This window comes from Eleginops maclovinus, chromosome 2, assembly GCF_036324505.1.
Source record: "Eleginops maclovinus isolate JMC-PN-2008 ecotype Puerto Natales chromosome 2, JC_Emac_rtc_rv5, whole genome shotgun sequence".
In the NCBI taxonomy this organism is placed as follows: Eukaryota; Metazoa; Chordata; class Actinopteri; order Perciformes; family Eleginopidae; genus Eleginops; species Eleginops maclovinus.
In genome coordinates, this window is record NC_086350.1 from 20597908 (window position 1) to 20614729 (window position 16822).

General features: G+C 39.2%; 1 protein-coding gene across 1 annotated transcript in view; it reads right to left on the reverse strand.

Moving 5' to 3' along the window:
• Window positions 1–16822, reverse strand: part of cdh13 (cadherin 13, H-cadherin (heart)) — a 311007-nt gene that overhangs the window by 146983 nt on the left and 147202 nt on the right. The window contains exon 7 of the mRNA XM_063903445.1: window positions 4855–4999. Coding sequence (XP_063759515.1) covers window positions 4855–4999 — 145 coding nt within the window. The remainder of the gene's footprint in view (window positions 1–4854; window positions 5000–16822) is intronic.

Consider the following 16822-nt stretch of genomic DNA (forward strand, 5'->3'; position numbering starts at 1 on the left):
AGAAACCTGACTGAACTGGAGACGTTTTGTGTGGAAGAATGGGCCAAAATACCACCTGCCAGGCTTAAGGGACTTGTCTGTGGCTACAGGAGGCGTCTACAGGCCGTTATTGCAGCAAAAGGAGGCAATACTAAATATTAATGGAATTATTTCTTAGGGGTGCCCAAATTTATGCACATGCCTATTTTTGTTTGAATGCACATAAACATGTTTCTGTTTGACCAATAAAAGTTATTTCACTACTGAGATGTTTCTGTTACCATAAGGTATAAGATATGTTAAAATGAAGTTGCTGCTTCAAAAGCTCAGCAAGTGACAAACTGATGCAGTGGTTTTCCTAAGGGGTGCCCAAACTTTTGCATACCACTGTAGCATGCGTATGGTTATGCACTCACTTCCTTTTGTGATTTAAAACAAAGCCAAGTTGAGAAATCTGTATATACTGTATGTTTGAGACCTTGCTTCTTGTGGATGTGCTCCATTTTCCACAAGTACAGTACGGTAAGAAAACATGTTCCATTTATCTGCGTGTCTTGGATTGCTAAGACAATCCTATAAAATGTATAATCAATGTGGTTTTTGCAATATATCATACTATTATGATACACTATTTATTTGGAAATTATTGGAGCTTTATATGAAGTTTTAGCAATATTCTTTAGTTGTCACGCCCTCAACTTCAATGTCTGATTCACTCTCACAGCACTCAAATGCACGCAAAAAAAAAAACAGCTGTTTTTTTTGGGCAAAACCTTTAACAACCCTGTTTAGGCTACATTTTCAGCATCAAGTGGCAATTTTGGCAAATAGATAGTGACCACTACGAAAGTATTTAGCCTTTAAAGAAAGATTTGTATTTCAAGACAAAGCTAAAGAGAGATAATGTTGTATGTACACTCGCGAGGTAGAGAGAATATCCCTTTTCTACTGACCAGTGAACTTATGAGGAACAGACAGGTTTCTAAATGCTATTTGGATGCTTGTCAGATATATTGTATACATGGACAGATCATTGAGGCTGAGCTAACACGTTGGCTATTTCACAGTTTTGCTGACGTGTGCGACAAACACAAATCTTCATCCATCATCTTATATCTGAGCTCTATCAGATTTGGCATCGGTGGCAACTAAAGATCCAAGAAGCTGTCAGATCACACCATGCTGAAAATAAATTCAGACTTGAACCAGCCTATGATCCACTCAGGAAAAAGCAGCTAGCAGGAAGCTTATGGTTATACAAGCATGTACGATCTTTGCGATATATCAAAAATAAAGACCACTGCAAACAGAAATTTTAATAAAACCAAATTCAATTTGATCACGTCAAGCAAAGAGGTCTCTGGCAGATGATATCAGATCCAACCCAGTAATGTACAATTTGTTTTTCAAAAAAGATATTGGTGCAGAGCATTCAGAAGTCAGAGTTAACTTGTGTAGAAAACCGAGTCAGTGCTAAAAACTGTGATGATTCAGGTGTTTTGAGATGTCTGGCCAATCCAATATCATATATGCATTTTCTAAATGTCTGCATGTAAGGCTGCATGTGTGAGTATGCAGGGGAGCCAAAATGTAGACCACTTAAAGTCAAAATACTCATGAAGATCATATACTGTATGCACCTGTGTATATGTAAGCATGGAATAAATCACTTCTTTTTGTATTTGTTCTGCAGCAATTGGAATCCAGGCATTAATACTTGAATCAAAATTCCCTTTTTGTTTGTTTGCATTATTCTAACAAGATTCTACTGTGCAAGTTTGTCAGCCTATTATCATGGTCCGCAAAGCCAGTGATGAAATGCTGTTGCTTACTTAATGTATAGAATAGCATAAGCAATGTCCGTATTAGCAATTCATAACACAAGTTCAGCTATTTGACAACTGCCCAAAATGTCTTTATGGGAAGCTGTGTGTGTGAGTGTGTGCTTGTGTATTTCTTCTGCCTGCATGTTGACTGATCCCTCTTATCTAGCAAGCTCTGTTGGTGATTTAGGTTTTTGTCTGTTGGCTTTTTGTGCTAATGATGTGAGAACAAAAAGTAAGTGACAACCACCATAGAATTGGCAGTGCATAGTTTTTTTTTCACTCTCTTGTTTTGCCGTCTGTGCTTTCTACTTGTAACCATCTGACTGGTTCCACAAACGGATTTCTCCAAACAATCTGTGTGCTGCAACATGTTTGCCCTGAAGACACTTGACAGGTGGACCCAAGGGGCTCTTTTTATTGAATCGGTAGAACACAGTTCAAGGTTGAACAGCAGGAGCAAACACAATAAAGCAACTGACTTTAGCTCATTTCATCATCAGTGCCATGTGCTTCATCTGTGACAGTTGGAAACATTGCTGAACTCAACATAATACTTGGAGGTAGTTAACTAGAAATAATGTTCAAATCTCCTTGTTCTCAAGCTCCTTGTTGCTCTGGTCTTAAATGACCAGAGCAAGTCCATCAAGAAGCTTCACCATTTAATAACCATATGTTTTTAGATGGAAACATGTTATTCCAGATGACCCAGTTATAATCATCAATCAGCTGACGTAGAAAAAGTGTTCATCCATAAGAGCCAAACAAAACCAGGCACTGAACAGCAAGAACTTCTGCGAGATATGCTGTTAACAAACCTACAGCCCTTTCATGGATGCATCTAGACACTGGGTTGCAACTTTGGGATGAATTTTTATTGGTGGACGATGTCTAGGACAGACCACTCCAAAGATAGAAGCCAGATATTCTGGATTGTAAAAGGAGTTGAGTCACAATCTGGAGCCATTTATAAGCAATGAGAGCCAGCAATGCTTTTGTTTTTTGCTTTAAAAACATGCAACAGATATCATAGCATTGTGTAGTATTTGATAGCACGTTAGCAGAGCAGCTGTAGCAACAGCAGTTTTGTGCATGTGTTCCTGGTAAAACAGTGTCTAAAAGAAGACAACTTTGGCTTTAAGACTTTTAATGTGTTCTACTAAATTATATAAAACAAAAAAAAGGTTTTTAACTTATTGTTTTCCCTCAATTTCAGAAACAAAACCAGGTAGATTGTCTAAAGGCTCTACTTGACTGAAATTGTATATACTGAATGTAATGAACAGCAACACATAATATAACACTAACATGTTTAAAATGTAACCAACTCCACTAGGTATAATGATATATATTACCATTGTATGGTGAATGGCAGTCATTCACACAACAACTTTATATATAAAACATGCACTATGTTTTACATGTAATTGAATTTACCCAACTTTAACATACACACATTCACCCACACACAATCAGCTTGTTTAAAGGTAGCAGTAGTTTAGCAATGAACATTCCAAAAATAGAAACAGGGTACATTCAAATGGCATTTATTTATATTTCAGCCCAGTGAGGGCATAACCATCACCATGATAGCAACAGTGATAGCAGTGACAACAGCTCAGAGAGCCAAGAAAAGCAGCTACTGGGACATAGGGACAACGGCATCTAAGTGAACGTTAAGATTTATAGTAGAAGCCAGAGGTGAAAAGATTTTTCAAAGGCTCTGCCAGCCTTGCCTCAAAATGATTCAATTTGAAACACTTGACCATGTGATTAGGAGGAAAGGTAGTGCATATGGTCTGCAGGAGTATTATTATTATTGTAGAAAACACTGAAGGTAAAAACCAGTGTCTAGATATTGATCATCGCGAACGGATAACAGTTAACAAACTCTCAACCGTCCAAGTAGTGCTTTTCTTTCCAATTCTTAAAACACCATATATAATCTCATTTTGCTGTTTGAGGCAAATGGCCGACATTTATCCAGAATCCAGTGGAATGAGAGTCAATTTGGCTATTCATCACACAACTGGGACAGGAGAGGAAAAAAAGTCAATGAAAGCAGGCAGGACATGAATCATAATTACAATAGGTCATTAGGGGGACAGTAGCGGAAAGAACAGAACAAAAAGAAGTAGTATATATACATTCCACTACTTCAAGAATGCATTTATTGAGAAATATAACAAAACAAATCATATTAGGTAAAGTATGGAAATGACCAGAAACAAGTATGTCCTGGAAAGCCATTTTCCACATAACAGCTTTTAAAGTTGAATTTCCTGAGTGACTCTTCGCTGTTTTCAAAACTGATTCAATTTTAGCTCCTGCAGTAAACGTTCCTGCTCCAGTGAGGCTATTTTAGTTATATATGTATTTTGATCCCCTTCAATTAAGTCAAACACAACCTTACTCTGTAGCCACACCAGGACCATGTATGTGCAGATTGGAAACGTAAGGAATTAATGATGAATGGTTGAGTAAAGCAATAAGACTTCCAGGATTGAATTGCAGCAAGGGTTAGGGTTAGGGTTGGTAGTAATCACATACCTGCTGAGGCTGCTTGCTGAATGCTGAAACTTCAATCTGCAGTCCCACTGCCAACCCGCACTGTTTGACTTTTATACACTTCAGTCAGATTCAAGATTGCCAGCTGCCTCATTGTAATATGTTCAGGTATACTCACACACACACACACACACACACAGATACAATGTGTGTAAAATAGGCTGAAATGCAACGGTAACAACCTTTTTTGGTAGTTTCCCACAGTGGTCAAATATTTCAAGGTGTCAGGGCAGCAAATAGGGCAAAGGCTAGAACATGGAAGGTATTTATTTTCATTTTCTTACTCTTATATTGTCAAGTGTGTGTGTGTGTGTGTGTGTGTGTGTGTGTGTGTGTGTGTGTGTGTGTGTGTGTGTGTGTGTGTGTGTGTGTGTGTGTGTGTGTGTGTGTGTGTGTGTGTGTGTGTGTGTGTTATTGCTGTGCTACTGAATCCAATAAAAGCTAAGTTCCCTCTAGAGTCCTTCAATATAGCAATGACACCTACCTGTAGGGGATCCTTCGAGCACCTCTCCTGTGTAGCGCGTCTCTTTGAAGATGGGCCGGTTGTCATTTTGGTCGATGACGGTGATCAGTAGTAGGGCTGGTCCCTCCACAAGGTTTCCGCCAAAGTCAATGGTAGAAACTTCCAGCTGTATGGATGAAAAGACAAAAGAGTTTATTTCTGCATTGAATAAGGTAAATGGGTGTAATTCTTATTAACTGTAATCGAAAAATTGTAAGTGAATAGTTAAACAATCTGTAACTCTGCTACAAAAATGTCCCACCTGCCACAAGTTAACATGGATTTTAACATCACTGACAAAAATGCATGTTAACAACCTTTTCTCTCAAGACAGATACACACAACTGTTCTTATTTTATTTTTGTTGCCAGGTTGCTGGACTACACTAAGGAAATTATTGGTTCTATAAGTGTCTGAGCATTTAGTACAAACCTCAACATTTGAAATGTGTGTGCATGAGCATGTAGGAAGCATTTCACTGCATTTGGATTGTTAATTTTCTCTGATCATTTCTCACTTCCCCTTAAACTTGCGGCCTTGCATATATGTATGACTCTCTAGATTCCTTTACAGGCACTTAAACATATAAAACCTCCTCTCCTCCTCCTCCTCGTCCTCCTCATCCTCATCCTCTCCGCCACTTTCACCTCGTCTGCTCCTCCATCAAGGACACTCCATCGGCCCACATCACATATTTATGATTTCAGCTTCCCCCTACTCTGCAGTTTTGCTAGTCATACTCCTCGTTCACCTAGGGGACCATGCCAGCTTGACAGAGTACAGTTCAAAAATATGCACAATATCAATTTGGCATTACTAAATGTATTCAGTGTGACCCTGTCCTGTTAAGTCAGCACTTCAATACAGAACAGATGCTACAAGTATATAAGCATAAAAACAAACTCTGGACCACCTGACTCTGACCAGCTGCAATGCTGCACAGATGTTATGTATTATCTAAGTAACTCCAGTTATCATGCTGGAAAATTGCCAGGAAGCAGAGACAACCCACATGTCTCTTGTGCACTACTTTGCTTTCTGACAAAGTCCACTTGTATATGGTTGGTAAATGATACGTGCCCCAATGTGTTCAAAACAAATTTGCTACCTGTGACAAAAAATACAAGCACATTTCCAAATTGAACAAACACATTAGAACGTTTTAGGGTGAAGTTTATAAGGGTGCTACATGTAGCCTTATTAACAACATCCTTATCAAATTAATTGTGATGTCTTATTAACTTTAAAGGGGCCCTATAATGCTCTTTTTCTGGTTTCATGTTTGCATTTTGTGTCTCTACTGTGACATGTTTACAGGCTTTAATGTTCAAAAAGGTCATTATTTTTTTCATACTGTCTGTGCTGCAGCACCTCTTTTCACCCTCTGACTGAAACCAGAGCCCAGACTGCTCTGATTGGTTAGCCAGCCAGCTCTTTAATGATTGGTCAACCGCTTAGAGATGTCACGCCCCTTAGTCTATCACGTACAATGTGTTGGAGCTATAAGTGCGAGTGTAACAAAGCGATGTCACTATGTCAGGAAGTAAATAAAGGAATCCATTGGACCTCCCCCCCCCGTCTCTGTGGGAGGGAAACTCCCACAAGTGTTAACATTGGTATTTTAGCCTTTGCAGACAATTTACATGCACAAAAACCGATGTAACACACAACAGGAAAGGTCAAACCAAAAAAGCATAATAGGGCTCCTTTAATTATACATATTATTATCCCGAACATTAATGTAGATAGATTTTTAGGCCCCATTTCTCGCACATTTCAGTACAAAGAATGAATGCAGGCTACAAACTGTGAAAATGAGCACACCCACACACTATGCAAACAAAATGTGATTATAGCCTGTGTGATTCCACTGCTGATTGCCATAATAGCAGGATCACGTTTGGATATAATCCAAGCATGTATGCTAGTGGAAAAATGTATCTGCAGATGAGGCTATGCACCCTATGAAGTCAGCGATCTGTATCCTATAAAGATTCCATATGTAATGACATTACCTCCATTACATCTTAATCTGTGGCTAAAGAGATCCCTTCACTTCCTTTATTAGCGCTGGAGCAGGGCTGGAGAGATCCATCAGAGGAGGAGAGACAGCGAGAGAGGTTCCTCTTTTATCCGTAGCATCGCATTACCAACCTTTCCTCTTTCTATCAGTAATGCATGACATCACCCAACCTCTCTATCACACAGGTCATCCTGCTCCTCTCCCTGTATCTCACCCTTCCCGTCTTCCTCTTCCTTTGTCTTCCTATCTGTCCGTCACCATGGAGCCTGGAGCATATAGCGTAATGGCAGTAATGGCACACATGCAGCTGAACTAAGTGTTTTAGGTGTTAGGAGCCTAATGGTTTCATATATCATCTCATCCTTTGCTCTCCCTTTGCCTTGAGAATATACCATGGGAGTCTATTCATGTGAGGGACCATTTCCCCCTCTGTCTCCATCTCGCAGAAGTGCAGACTCTCAACTAATAGTGATCTCAGCACAACATGCACACATGCACACGCACGCACACACACACACACACACACACACACACACACACACACACACACACACACACACACACACACACACACACACACACACACACACACACACACACACACACACACACACACACACACACACACACACACACACACACACACACACACACACACACACACACACACACACACACATATAAGGCCAGAACAAGCGTACAGGGATCTGCATGGCAAAGGAACTACCGTCCTGTGCCAACAAGCAACCGTACGCATGACTTCACTCACTCACACGCACATTAGTACACGCACGCGGTTAAGCTATTTCTACACAGCATGTCTGAGCTATAATGAGAACATTAGCCGTGAGATGCCGGGCGTCAGATCATTTGATTTTGCGGATCACACCAACAACACAGCAATAACCTGTTTGGCAGACGGAGGGAATATATAATCAAACACACATTGTCTCATTGCAAAAAAAGGGTGTGATTTTTCAAACAACAGCTTTTGATTTGCATGACTTTGTCTTGAAATGACATGCAGATATTTTGAGTCCTGATTCCATATGTTCTAACCAGAGCATTGCAATTACCATGAACCTATGTGGAATAATTCACTAAACTCAAAGATATTAGATTAGAGTAAATTATGTTTTCTCCTGTTGATGGAATCAATGTGACGCACAAGGGAAAGTTAGAGTCGACTTGCAGATAGAAAAATAAATTACACATGGTTGTGAGACAGTTACAGGAAGATCTCAGAAATAATAATAATAATCACACTTGTAATGTCCTTATTGAAAACAGAGGAACCCCACAATCTTATTGGTAGGTGGCCACTGGAATATCTACCTACGACTTTGAATAAAAAAAGTGTAAAAGGAGCCAATCTAAAACGTAGAGAACAGAGTGTGTGCAGAAATGAGTGCCACAATCTGGAAATAGCTTAGCATTTGACCTCCTGTTACCGCATCTCCAGGTAAACATTTTTTTTAATGTGTTTGTGGTTAGAAGACTGAAATAAAGTGTGGGTAACGTGTGACTACAAGAGACTACAAAACACCATCGACGCAGGACAGCCTTTAGCTTAGCAGCTTAGACATGCAGCCATGTGACCGTGATATTTTGATTGTCCTCTGCTTTTGTTTTTCAAAATGTTTCATCTTTGCAGTATGGAAGAACATGAAGTACTGTAGTTAAACATTTATTGAAAAGTGACATATAATGAGAAAGTGAAATGACTGAAGCTGCTGATTGTAACATTGGGATTCTAAAAAGTGCAAGTGTGAGGACATTTCTCATTCCCCTCTGCCATCGGCCTCCTAAAGTCTAGTAAACGTAGTATGTTTACCTTGCTTTTCTTTTGTATTACTTATAGATTTAGTTGTGTATTCATTTATTTTTATTTTATTTTTCCAAGTGTTATTTTAATGTTCCATGTGTTTCATGTATGCATCTCATTGCTGTAACCAATTGCCATACTAACTACTACAAATAAGGTGAACTGGTGAGTGATTGATTTATTGGAGGATGAATTACTTTCTCTACTTGCATTTTTCTTCCTTTTACTTTTCATCAAAACATTTTCAACTGACATATTTTGAGTTGTTTCATGGAGACGTTAGGATCGTGGGTCACCTATCATTGGAACCAAGGGCGTATAATGAATGATCCTATTTCACAACATGATTTGCTATTATTAAAACCAGGTATATTGACGTCTGTCTTCATAGGCCTATATACAATTATTTTCCTGTTCCTGTCAAACATGTTATCGCTACTAAATGCAATAATAGTATATTACAAATGTATATAGCATTATGTAATGCATTGGGAATAAGCATTAAGATATTGTGTCCTGTTTCTCTGCTTCCTTCCTGCATTACATCTCACTGACTAACCATATATTTAATATTCTACTTCCAATGCTCACAGTAGCTCAGTTTTCATGTAACTGAGACAAAAACTCAGGGAAGCAAGACAAAAATCTAGCCCGAAGTATATGTAAATGATGATGGCGGCCATCATAAACTTTTATTCCTTGTCTCAAAACCATAATCTTTTAAAAGAGAACATTTGTCTTACCCTGCAGGCTTTATGTGAAAGACTGAGTCAAATTTCAACAATGAGATTATATCAAAAAAGAACTTTGAAAAGTAGCATATATTTTCCTCACCACACTCTCATCTTTGCACTGCTGTTACTGTACATACCAGATCTTATATACAAGTTCATTTTATACATCTGTAGGAAGAATCCTCCTGACTGGCTAATGGGGGTTATATCATCAACATCCTTTCCTATGCACGCTCCTCTCTTCTTGGAAATCACTGCATAATGGACCTCACAGAATGAGTGCATATAATTTGTTATGACGGACATAAAAAGGGTGTATGACAATGCTTCTTAAGTATAAATGTAAGCATGTAAGAACCTATGGAATATGATCTTTTGAGAGCCAATTAGCCTCCAGCATATATGTGATACTACACATACACCACTATCATCAGTCATTGTAACTCTAGGGAACTGGCAACTTTTAAGAATCCATAAAATATACATGTCTCACTTGTGTGGCTGTACAAAATACTTTAAATTGAATTAAGTATAACTTAGTGTCACTTTCTGCATCAATGTGCAAAGAAAATGCCCCATTACGTTTCCAATCATGAAGAAGCAGTGAGTGTGTGTGTGTGTGTGTGTGTGTGTGTGTGTGTGTGTGTGTGTGTGTGTGTGCGTGCGTGCGTGCGTGCGTGCGTGCGTGCGTGCGTGCGTGCGTGCGTGCGTGCATGTGTGTGTGTGTGCGTGCGTGCGTGCGTGTGTGTGAAGATTTGGGAATCATACTCTAGGCAATGCATTCCTCACACGGCTCATCACTTGCCAGTTAACAAAATGAGGAGACTATTTTGTCTCTATCACGGATCAGAGCAAAATATTTTCTCACGTTTAAAATTTACATTAGGGTGTGCAATAAGGGGCAGTGATTTTATTCGTAGGGAAATTACTTTTTAAAGGCAGAGAGAATTGGAGACGATATGCCCTGTTTGAGCAGTAGGTCACTGTCTGACCGGGGCCCCTTCTTAAGTGTAGATCTGTGACTATAATCCATCTTGAATGTATAATATCATAGTGAATGCTTTCCTTTTATTTTCCTTTTTGCCTGAGAGTGTCACAGAAGCTTGAGCAGGGCTTTTTTTCTTCTTTAAGAGCTGAGATTATTATCACACTGAGACGTTGACACTTCTCCATGGTGGAGAGGTCACAGTTTCCTTGTAAATAAAAGCTGCCCTTGTCAGATATTCAAGTGTTGCTCATTTGTTTATTACTCATGAATACCCAATGCTTGACTGATTCCAAATGAATGCTGTGATGACAATGACTTCTATCAGTGTTGCTACAAACACATTTCCACCATGTCAGGCTTTGAGTTGACAAGTACCATTTACTTGTATCTTGCCAGACCTCCAGATGACACAACCTTGTGTAAGAGGACGGTGGCTCGAATCATTTTAAGCATGAAAAGGATTCAGAGCTATCGTTATTCAACACATGGACATGAAAATTACATAAATCCATTCTAAATTAGACACACATGCATGTCTACAAGCATACACAGAGAAGGGTGTGCCACTGTAACTGAACTGGTCAAGGACGAATAAGAGGTACTTCTAAAATTCTCTGGCTTTTTTTATCTAAATTTCTCTTAGAACCAAACATTACTCTCTTCATCTTCCCTCTCCTCTTCTCGCATCTGTATCCAAGGATATCTCCAAAAAAGACCTTTGTGCCCAGATGAAGGCTAGGTTGATTACAGGGAAGGCATATCAGCAGAGGTGTGAGCTGAAGCAAAAGTCAATTGGGTGCTTGGCTTATTGTGGCAGAAGTAGAGGAAAGGGTATCAGAGCTGGAGAGGCTTTATCACAGCCTTAAACTGAGACAAGAATAAAAGAGTGAAAAGGGAAGTGGTGAAAAGGGGCGCCGAGTCATGCATATGGAAGCCTCTCTGTTGCCATCCCCTACCATCGCCTCATTTCACATTCACTTAGCATTCGGCTCCTCCCGAGCCATTCAAGGAGTCCTCCCTTTGCTGCGGAGGTGAATTCAAAGGGGCTCTGCCTGCTTGCCGCTTTCTTAAGATCCCATTGAAACTGCTCTGCGGTAGCGCCAACGTGAATGGTTCCCATAACCTTGCAAACACTTGTGTGGCTCAGCCTTTATCAGAAGGCTGCGGCCCGGCCCCCCAGAAACCAATTCCTGCCCTAACACAATTCAGACGGTCCCCAGGAGGTAGCGCTTTCCTTCAAACTTTCCTCTATGCCCTCCCTTGGACACAGCAAAAGGGGGAATAATCTGATCACTGCTGAACCGTTTTACTGTGCAGTTAAAGCGGAGTGAGTTTTATTGGTCAGCTCAGCTTGCAATATATAAACACAAGAGCCCAAAGACGGAGGCATCAAAGAAGTGTATATTCACATTTAATCTTGAGATCCTTATCCCTGGTGGCGAGATCAAGAAGCGGCAGAGACACAGACCTTTCTCAAACAATCCTCATGAAATACAGAACTCTACTGGTAATGGCTGTGTTCAACAAAGATTCTTAGTACAATATATTAACATTTTTTAAAGGCCACAATGAAACACATCTCAGAGAATCACCCATAATCTCTAGACTCGTAAAGAAACATGTGATAACAACAAAGCAATGTATTTTCTCTCCTACTTTCCCAACATAATTTCACTTTTTGCTTCATTCCTCCCAAAATGCAGACCTCAAGGCATCAGAATCCTTAGGAACACCCTCTGGGATATGATGATGTTTATCCACCAGTCCTGTACATCTGCTGCATCTACCTTCAAAAACTTGAATCATTTTAGAGCAATGGAATTAAGTCTTGGAAGCAAGCTGTCAAGAAGTGAGCACAGATGCCAAGTGTGTTTCATGCTCTCACTTGAGCTGAGAGACACAGGAAGACCAACTGGGACTCAGTGGGAGTGTTCTTCTGAAGAGTACACTTTTTTCCACAAAGTGAAACCATAACTTTGTGGCATCAAAGCTACAGCAGTAGAACCAAAAACTCCTCATCCTCCTGGAATAAAAAAGTAGGAGTCTTCCAAAACATTTCAATCCATCCTAGCTCCGTTGCTCAAGGGACTGCAATGTTCCTCTGTCAGTTAAGTGCTCAAACATCAGTCCAGACTGAACTAAGTAGATGAGAGATTGCCATGCCAAAACCACCATGAGATGACCACTTTTTTTTTTTATTCTCAAGAACTGTTGGATTGTTTGTCCGTCATATACACTGATCTAACTTATTGCAAATGTAATGAGTTTGCCAACCAAATTGTTGAGAAACATGCTTATTTAGAGTTTTGGCACAATCTGTATACTATTTATAACAATGCCTATTCTTGATTGATCAGGAAACGTGTAATTAAAACTCATTGCACCTTACACATTATCTATTTGAATGTATTGACATGTTCACAACTGTTCATCTATTCTGATAATCCAAACATATGGGTGGTAAGCATGTACTGTATGTTTTATTTACAAATATGATTTGGGGCATTTGACAATAGTTTACACGATAGGCAAAATAAGCACTTTTTCTAAAAACAGTAAAATTACAGTGCGAGGCTGAGGTACATTTTAACCATGTGAGAGTCCAGCTACTTTGAAAAAAAAAAAAACTGTTTTAGTGTTACCGTAACCCCTAACCCTAGCCCTAGGAAAGCATTTTAGAGATGGGTCTGCTGATAGAACCTAAATAGTGATAAGGAAAATACTGTCATTAAATCATGTATTCATAAAGTGCTGTGTAGTGTATGGAAACATTTTTTTATTTTGTTTTATATAAAAAACTGCAGCTCTGCTCTCATGTAACTCTGATTGTAGCCTAGGCAGGCAAGGAGATGATATTAGAATAACAACCAAAAAAAAACCACATGACTTGACGCTTGTATAAGTCCCAATTTTTTAGAAAGGTCTTTTATAAATGGACTTAAATTAGGCAACTGCTAAATCTCAGTTAGGGATGTAATGGGGCACACATTTGTCCAAACTGTTTGGTACAGGATGTTCAGCTCAATAGATAATTTGTTTCGATTTGGTACACACCGTGACCCAAATAATTATCCTATTAGTTTAATGCAGTCTAACATGACATTTCAAGTGCTCTTGATGGTTGCTAAAATGTGAATTAAGCCCATTGTACACACAAAACTTGAAAATGAAAATTGAACCTCAGCATGTACAGTACTTTTGTTTTTATAAAGTCATTGTTAACGATAATTGCAAAACTTGAATGACATGAATATTTCAGAAACATGATTTTTCTTTTTTAATGTGCTCTGCAAATAAAACCTTTTTGTGGAATATTGAATTTTGTTGTGTGTAGATTTCTTTTTCTGTCTGTTATCCCAGAGTCACCGATCTGAAATGTTCTTCATTACATCAAAAGAAAAGAAGCCAATGGAATGTCAAAGAAGATATAAATAGATGGTCTTCGGAGGGAAAGAGATTCAACAAAAGATGGAAGGTGAGGAAGAGTGGGGGAGTTAAAAGTATAGAGAAGATAGAAAATGATAGGAGAGATCTTTCATTCAGCTAGCCGTCTGGCAAGATAAAAAATAATCCTGCTTCTGAAAGGTGTTGAAAGAGTCACAAAGGCTCTCCCTGGTGTATCATGGTCCAAATAGCCCCCCTCATATCCTAAGGTATAATTCAATCTCCTTTTGTGTGCTACTGAAAGTACTGTTTGGAGGACCCATAGAAAAACTAGGCTTACCTACATGCTTCTGTCTCCACGCACTTCTTTTGTAACGGATTATATGTGTCCTGATGGGAGGTCTATACAGTATATGGTGCACTCAGGGCTGAACTATGCTTTGAACAAGAAAGCAATGTGCAACTACTGCACAGGCATTTGTCTCTTGTAATAAAGAACCCTGTCATAACTGTCTGAGAGTAACACCTGACATCTAGTAAGGTTCTAAAGTAAGGGTTTTGGGACATCAAATGAAGAAAAATAATTACATTTCATTCGGTGTGGTCTTTTTGTGGCTCGACTTACAGACTGTATTACAAAAGATATGTCTCAAGTCCAAATCAGGGCAGGTCCAGGCATATTCAGAACTCTATGTTTTGAAATAAACCTGCAGATCTCTTCTTTATTTGCACCTACCTGATTTATAAAGTGTGTTGCTGACCTTTCTTGGGAATGGGAAGAGTAGGAAGTCATATTCATTGTATGTCTGGGTTCCCCTAAACCAGACACATATGTGTTTTGTCCATCTCTAATATCCACTAAGCTGCTCAACTTTATGAGAGCAACGTGATGAGTTCAGACACAGATTAACCATGCCCTGTTTGTGATTCAACTCTGATGGGTATTTTATTGAATCTGATATATGGCCTTCCTCTTTCCTATTAGCACAGAGCAGCTCATAATTATTAGCTGACCGAAAATGAAATATTAATTCATGTTATAAAATACCAAAATTACATTTTTAGGATTTCAGGTTTTGGTGCACTTTCCAGTTTGTTTTATGCACTGGACGAAAGATGTATTTCAAGCAAAAAAATAATGGTACTAGTATTTTTGTAGTAAATGTTCAGCAAATAGAATTGCATTTTCACCTTTTGCATTCATATCGAGATTAAAGGTGGTTTCATTTTCAAACTTATAGAATCAGGACCTAAGTTCTATTTGATGTATCTTCCGTGTATTGGCTTAAGTGTGTACAGGGAAGCTGTGTCAAACTGCTAAATAAAGGTAATAGATTGAGTTTGGTGTCTGCAGATATTAAATGGACTCGGACCAGAATCTGACTCACAAAGAAATGACAGACATAAATAGCTAATACAAACCTATACTTTTAAAGGGTACCACAATGTGTCAAAGGTTTTTATTCTTGCAGCAATAAATGCTGGGATGGAAAGGAATAAAAAAGGAAGTTCATTTTGACTTTTTAACGAAAAGATTGAAATGAAACATGCTGTGTTTTCCTAAAAACTTACAAACACATGACTTTCAGTTGACAAGGTTGACAGTAAATAGTCAAGTGTCTTTTCATTTATAGATGGTCAATAATTCCCAGCAACAATGTTGTCTCTTCTTATTGTATTTACGTGTGTACTTCACTCAGGCAAGATTTGTATTTCCTAGAGATTGATTTCAGTCCATTTCCTGTCTTTCAGGGTCAATGTCAGCAATTTGAGTGGGTAGTACTGAGAGTGTTTGTTTCCAGCCTCTAAAGCTGAAAGTGGAGCTGCCCTGGTATAAGGCAGAGTGCATTAGGCGCTGTGCCGTGTGCCACAGCAGGCGGCGGACAGGCTGAATTAGCAGTGGTGATGCCTGAGGCTGAGCAACAGTGCACTTGCTGCTTAATCAGGTTATCTGGGAGAAGGGGCAAAGCAGTATGTCTGCAGGGTTTTGAGGGGGTTTCTGGCAGGACAGCAGGATAGTGACACTACTCTCAGACTTGAATGATCCTGACCTGAAGGAAGGCTTAAAAACAAGAAAGAAAAGGAGGAAACTTTGAGGAAAATCTGTCTGAACTGCACTATAAAGAAGATTGGAGTCTATTTGATGTATCCCGAATAAGCCAAACAAAAGATGCAAAGGACGTGTCTCGTGTTTTTGATATAGAAAAAAACGAATATTGCAAACATAGTTAACTGGACAATTACGCATGTGAAATAACAAATTATAGACCAGTGGGATTATCATTCGAGTGCAATGGTCTAAAACCCTGTGATATGAAAGAACTGTGGTTATATTTCTTATTGGTAAGAGCTATTATGGCTGGTAGAGGTTTGTTTGCTCAGGGAGTAGATGGTGGTGGTGGTGGTGGTGCTGTTGGCAGTGTGTATGTGTATGTCTTTTATCTTTTACCCACATACAGAGACTAAGTGCACATCAGGCCTACTTCCCAGTGTGCAGGGCAGCGTATCCTGCTCTCTAAAGCCCAGGAAATTAAAGTCCAGCCAAGCGGAAAACAGGAGTGGGCTGTGGACAACAGGCTTCACCTGTCTCAGGCCTACAGCTCATAAAGCTACACCTGCTGTAAATGAGGGAGGCTTTGAATTGTCAAATGAAACAGTGGCTTATGACTGCCGAGGTGTGTAGGCTCAACCTATGGTACAGAACATGGATTGCGTATTTTTACTACACAAAATAAGACGTTTTTTTTCATTTCTTTATTTGAATTATTAATCTTCTTTTGTTCTTTGCCTTATTATCCCCTGTTGCTCTCCTATCTCATTCCCCTTTATCACCTCCCTTTGATCCACTGTTCTTATTTTGTGCTCTCTATGTCGTATTTTGTCTTTCTTCAAACTGTCTGGAGACTCCCTGCCCCCAAACTATTCATTACATGTTGCTGTTTTGGGAGCAAAGAAAAAAACAGTGCTAATTAAGTTTAACAGTAAGGCTACACTCC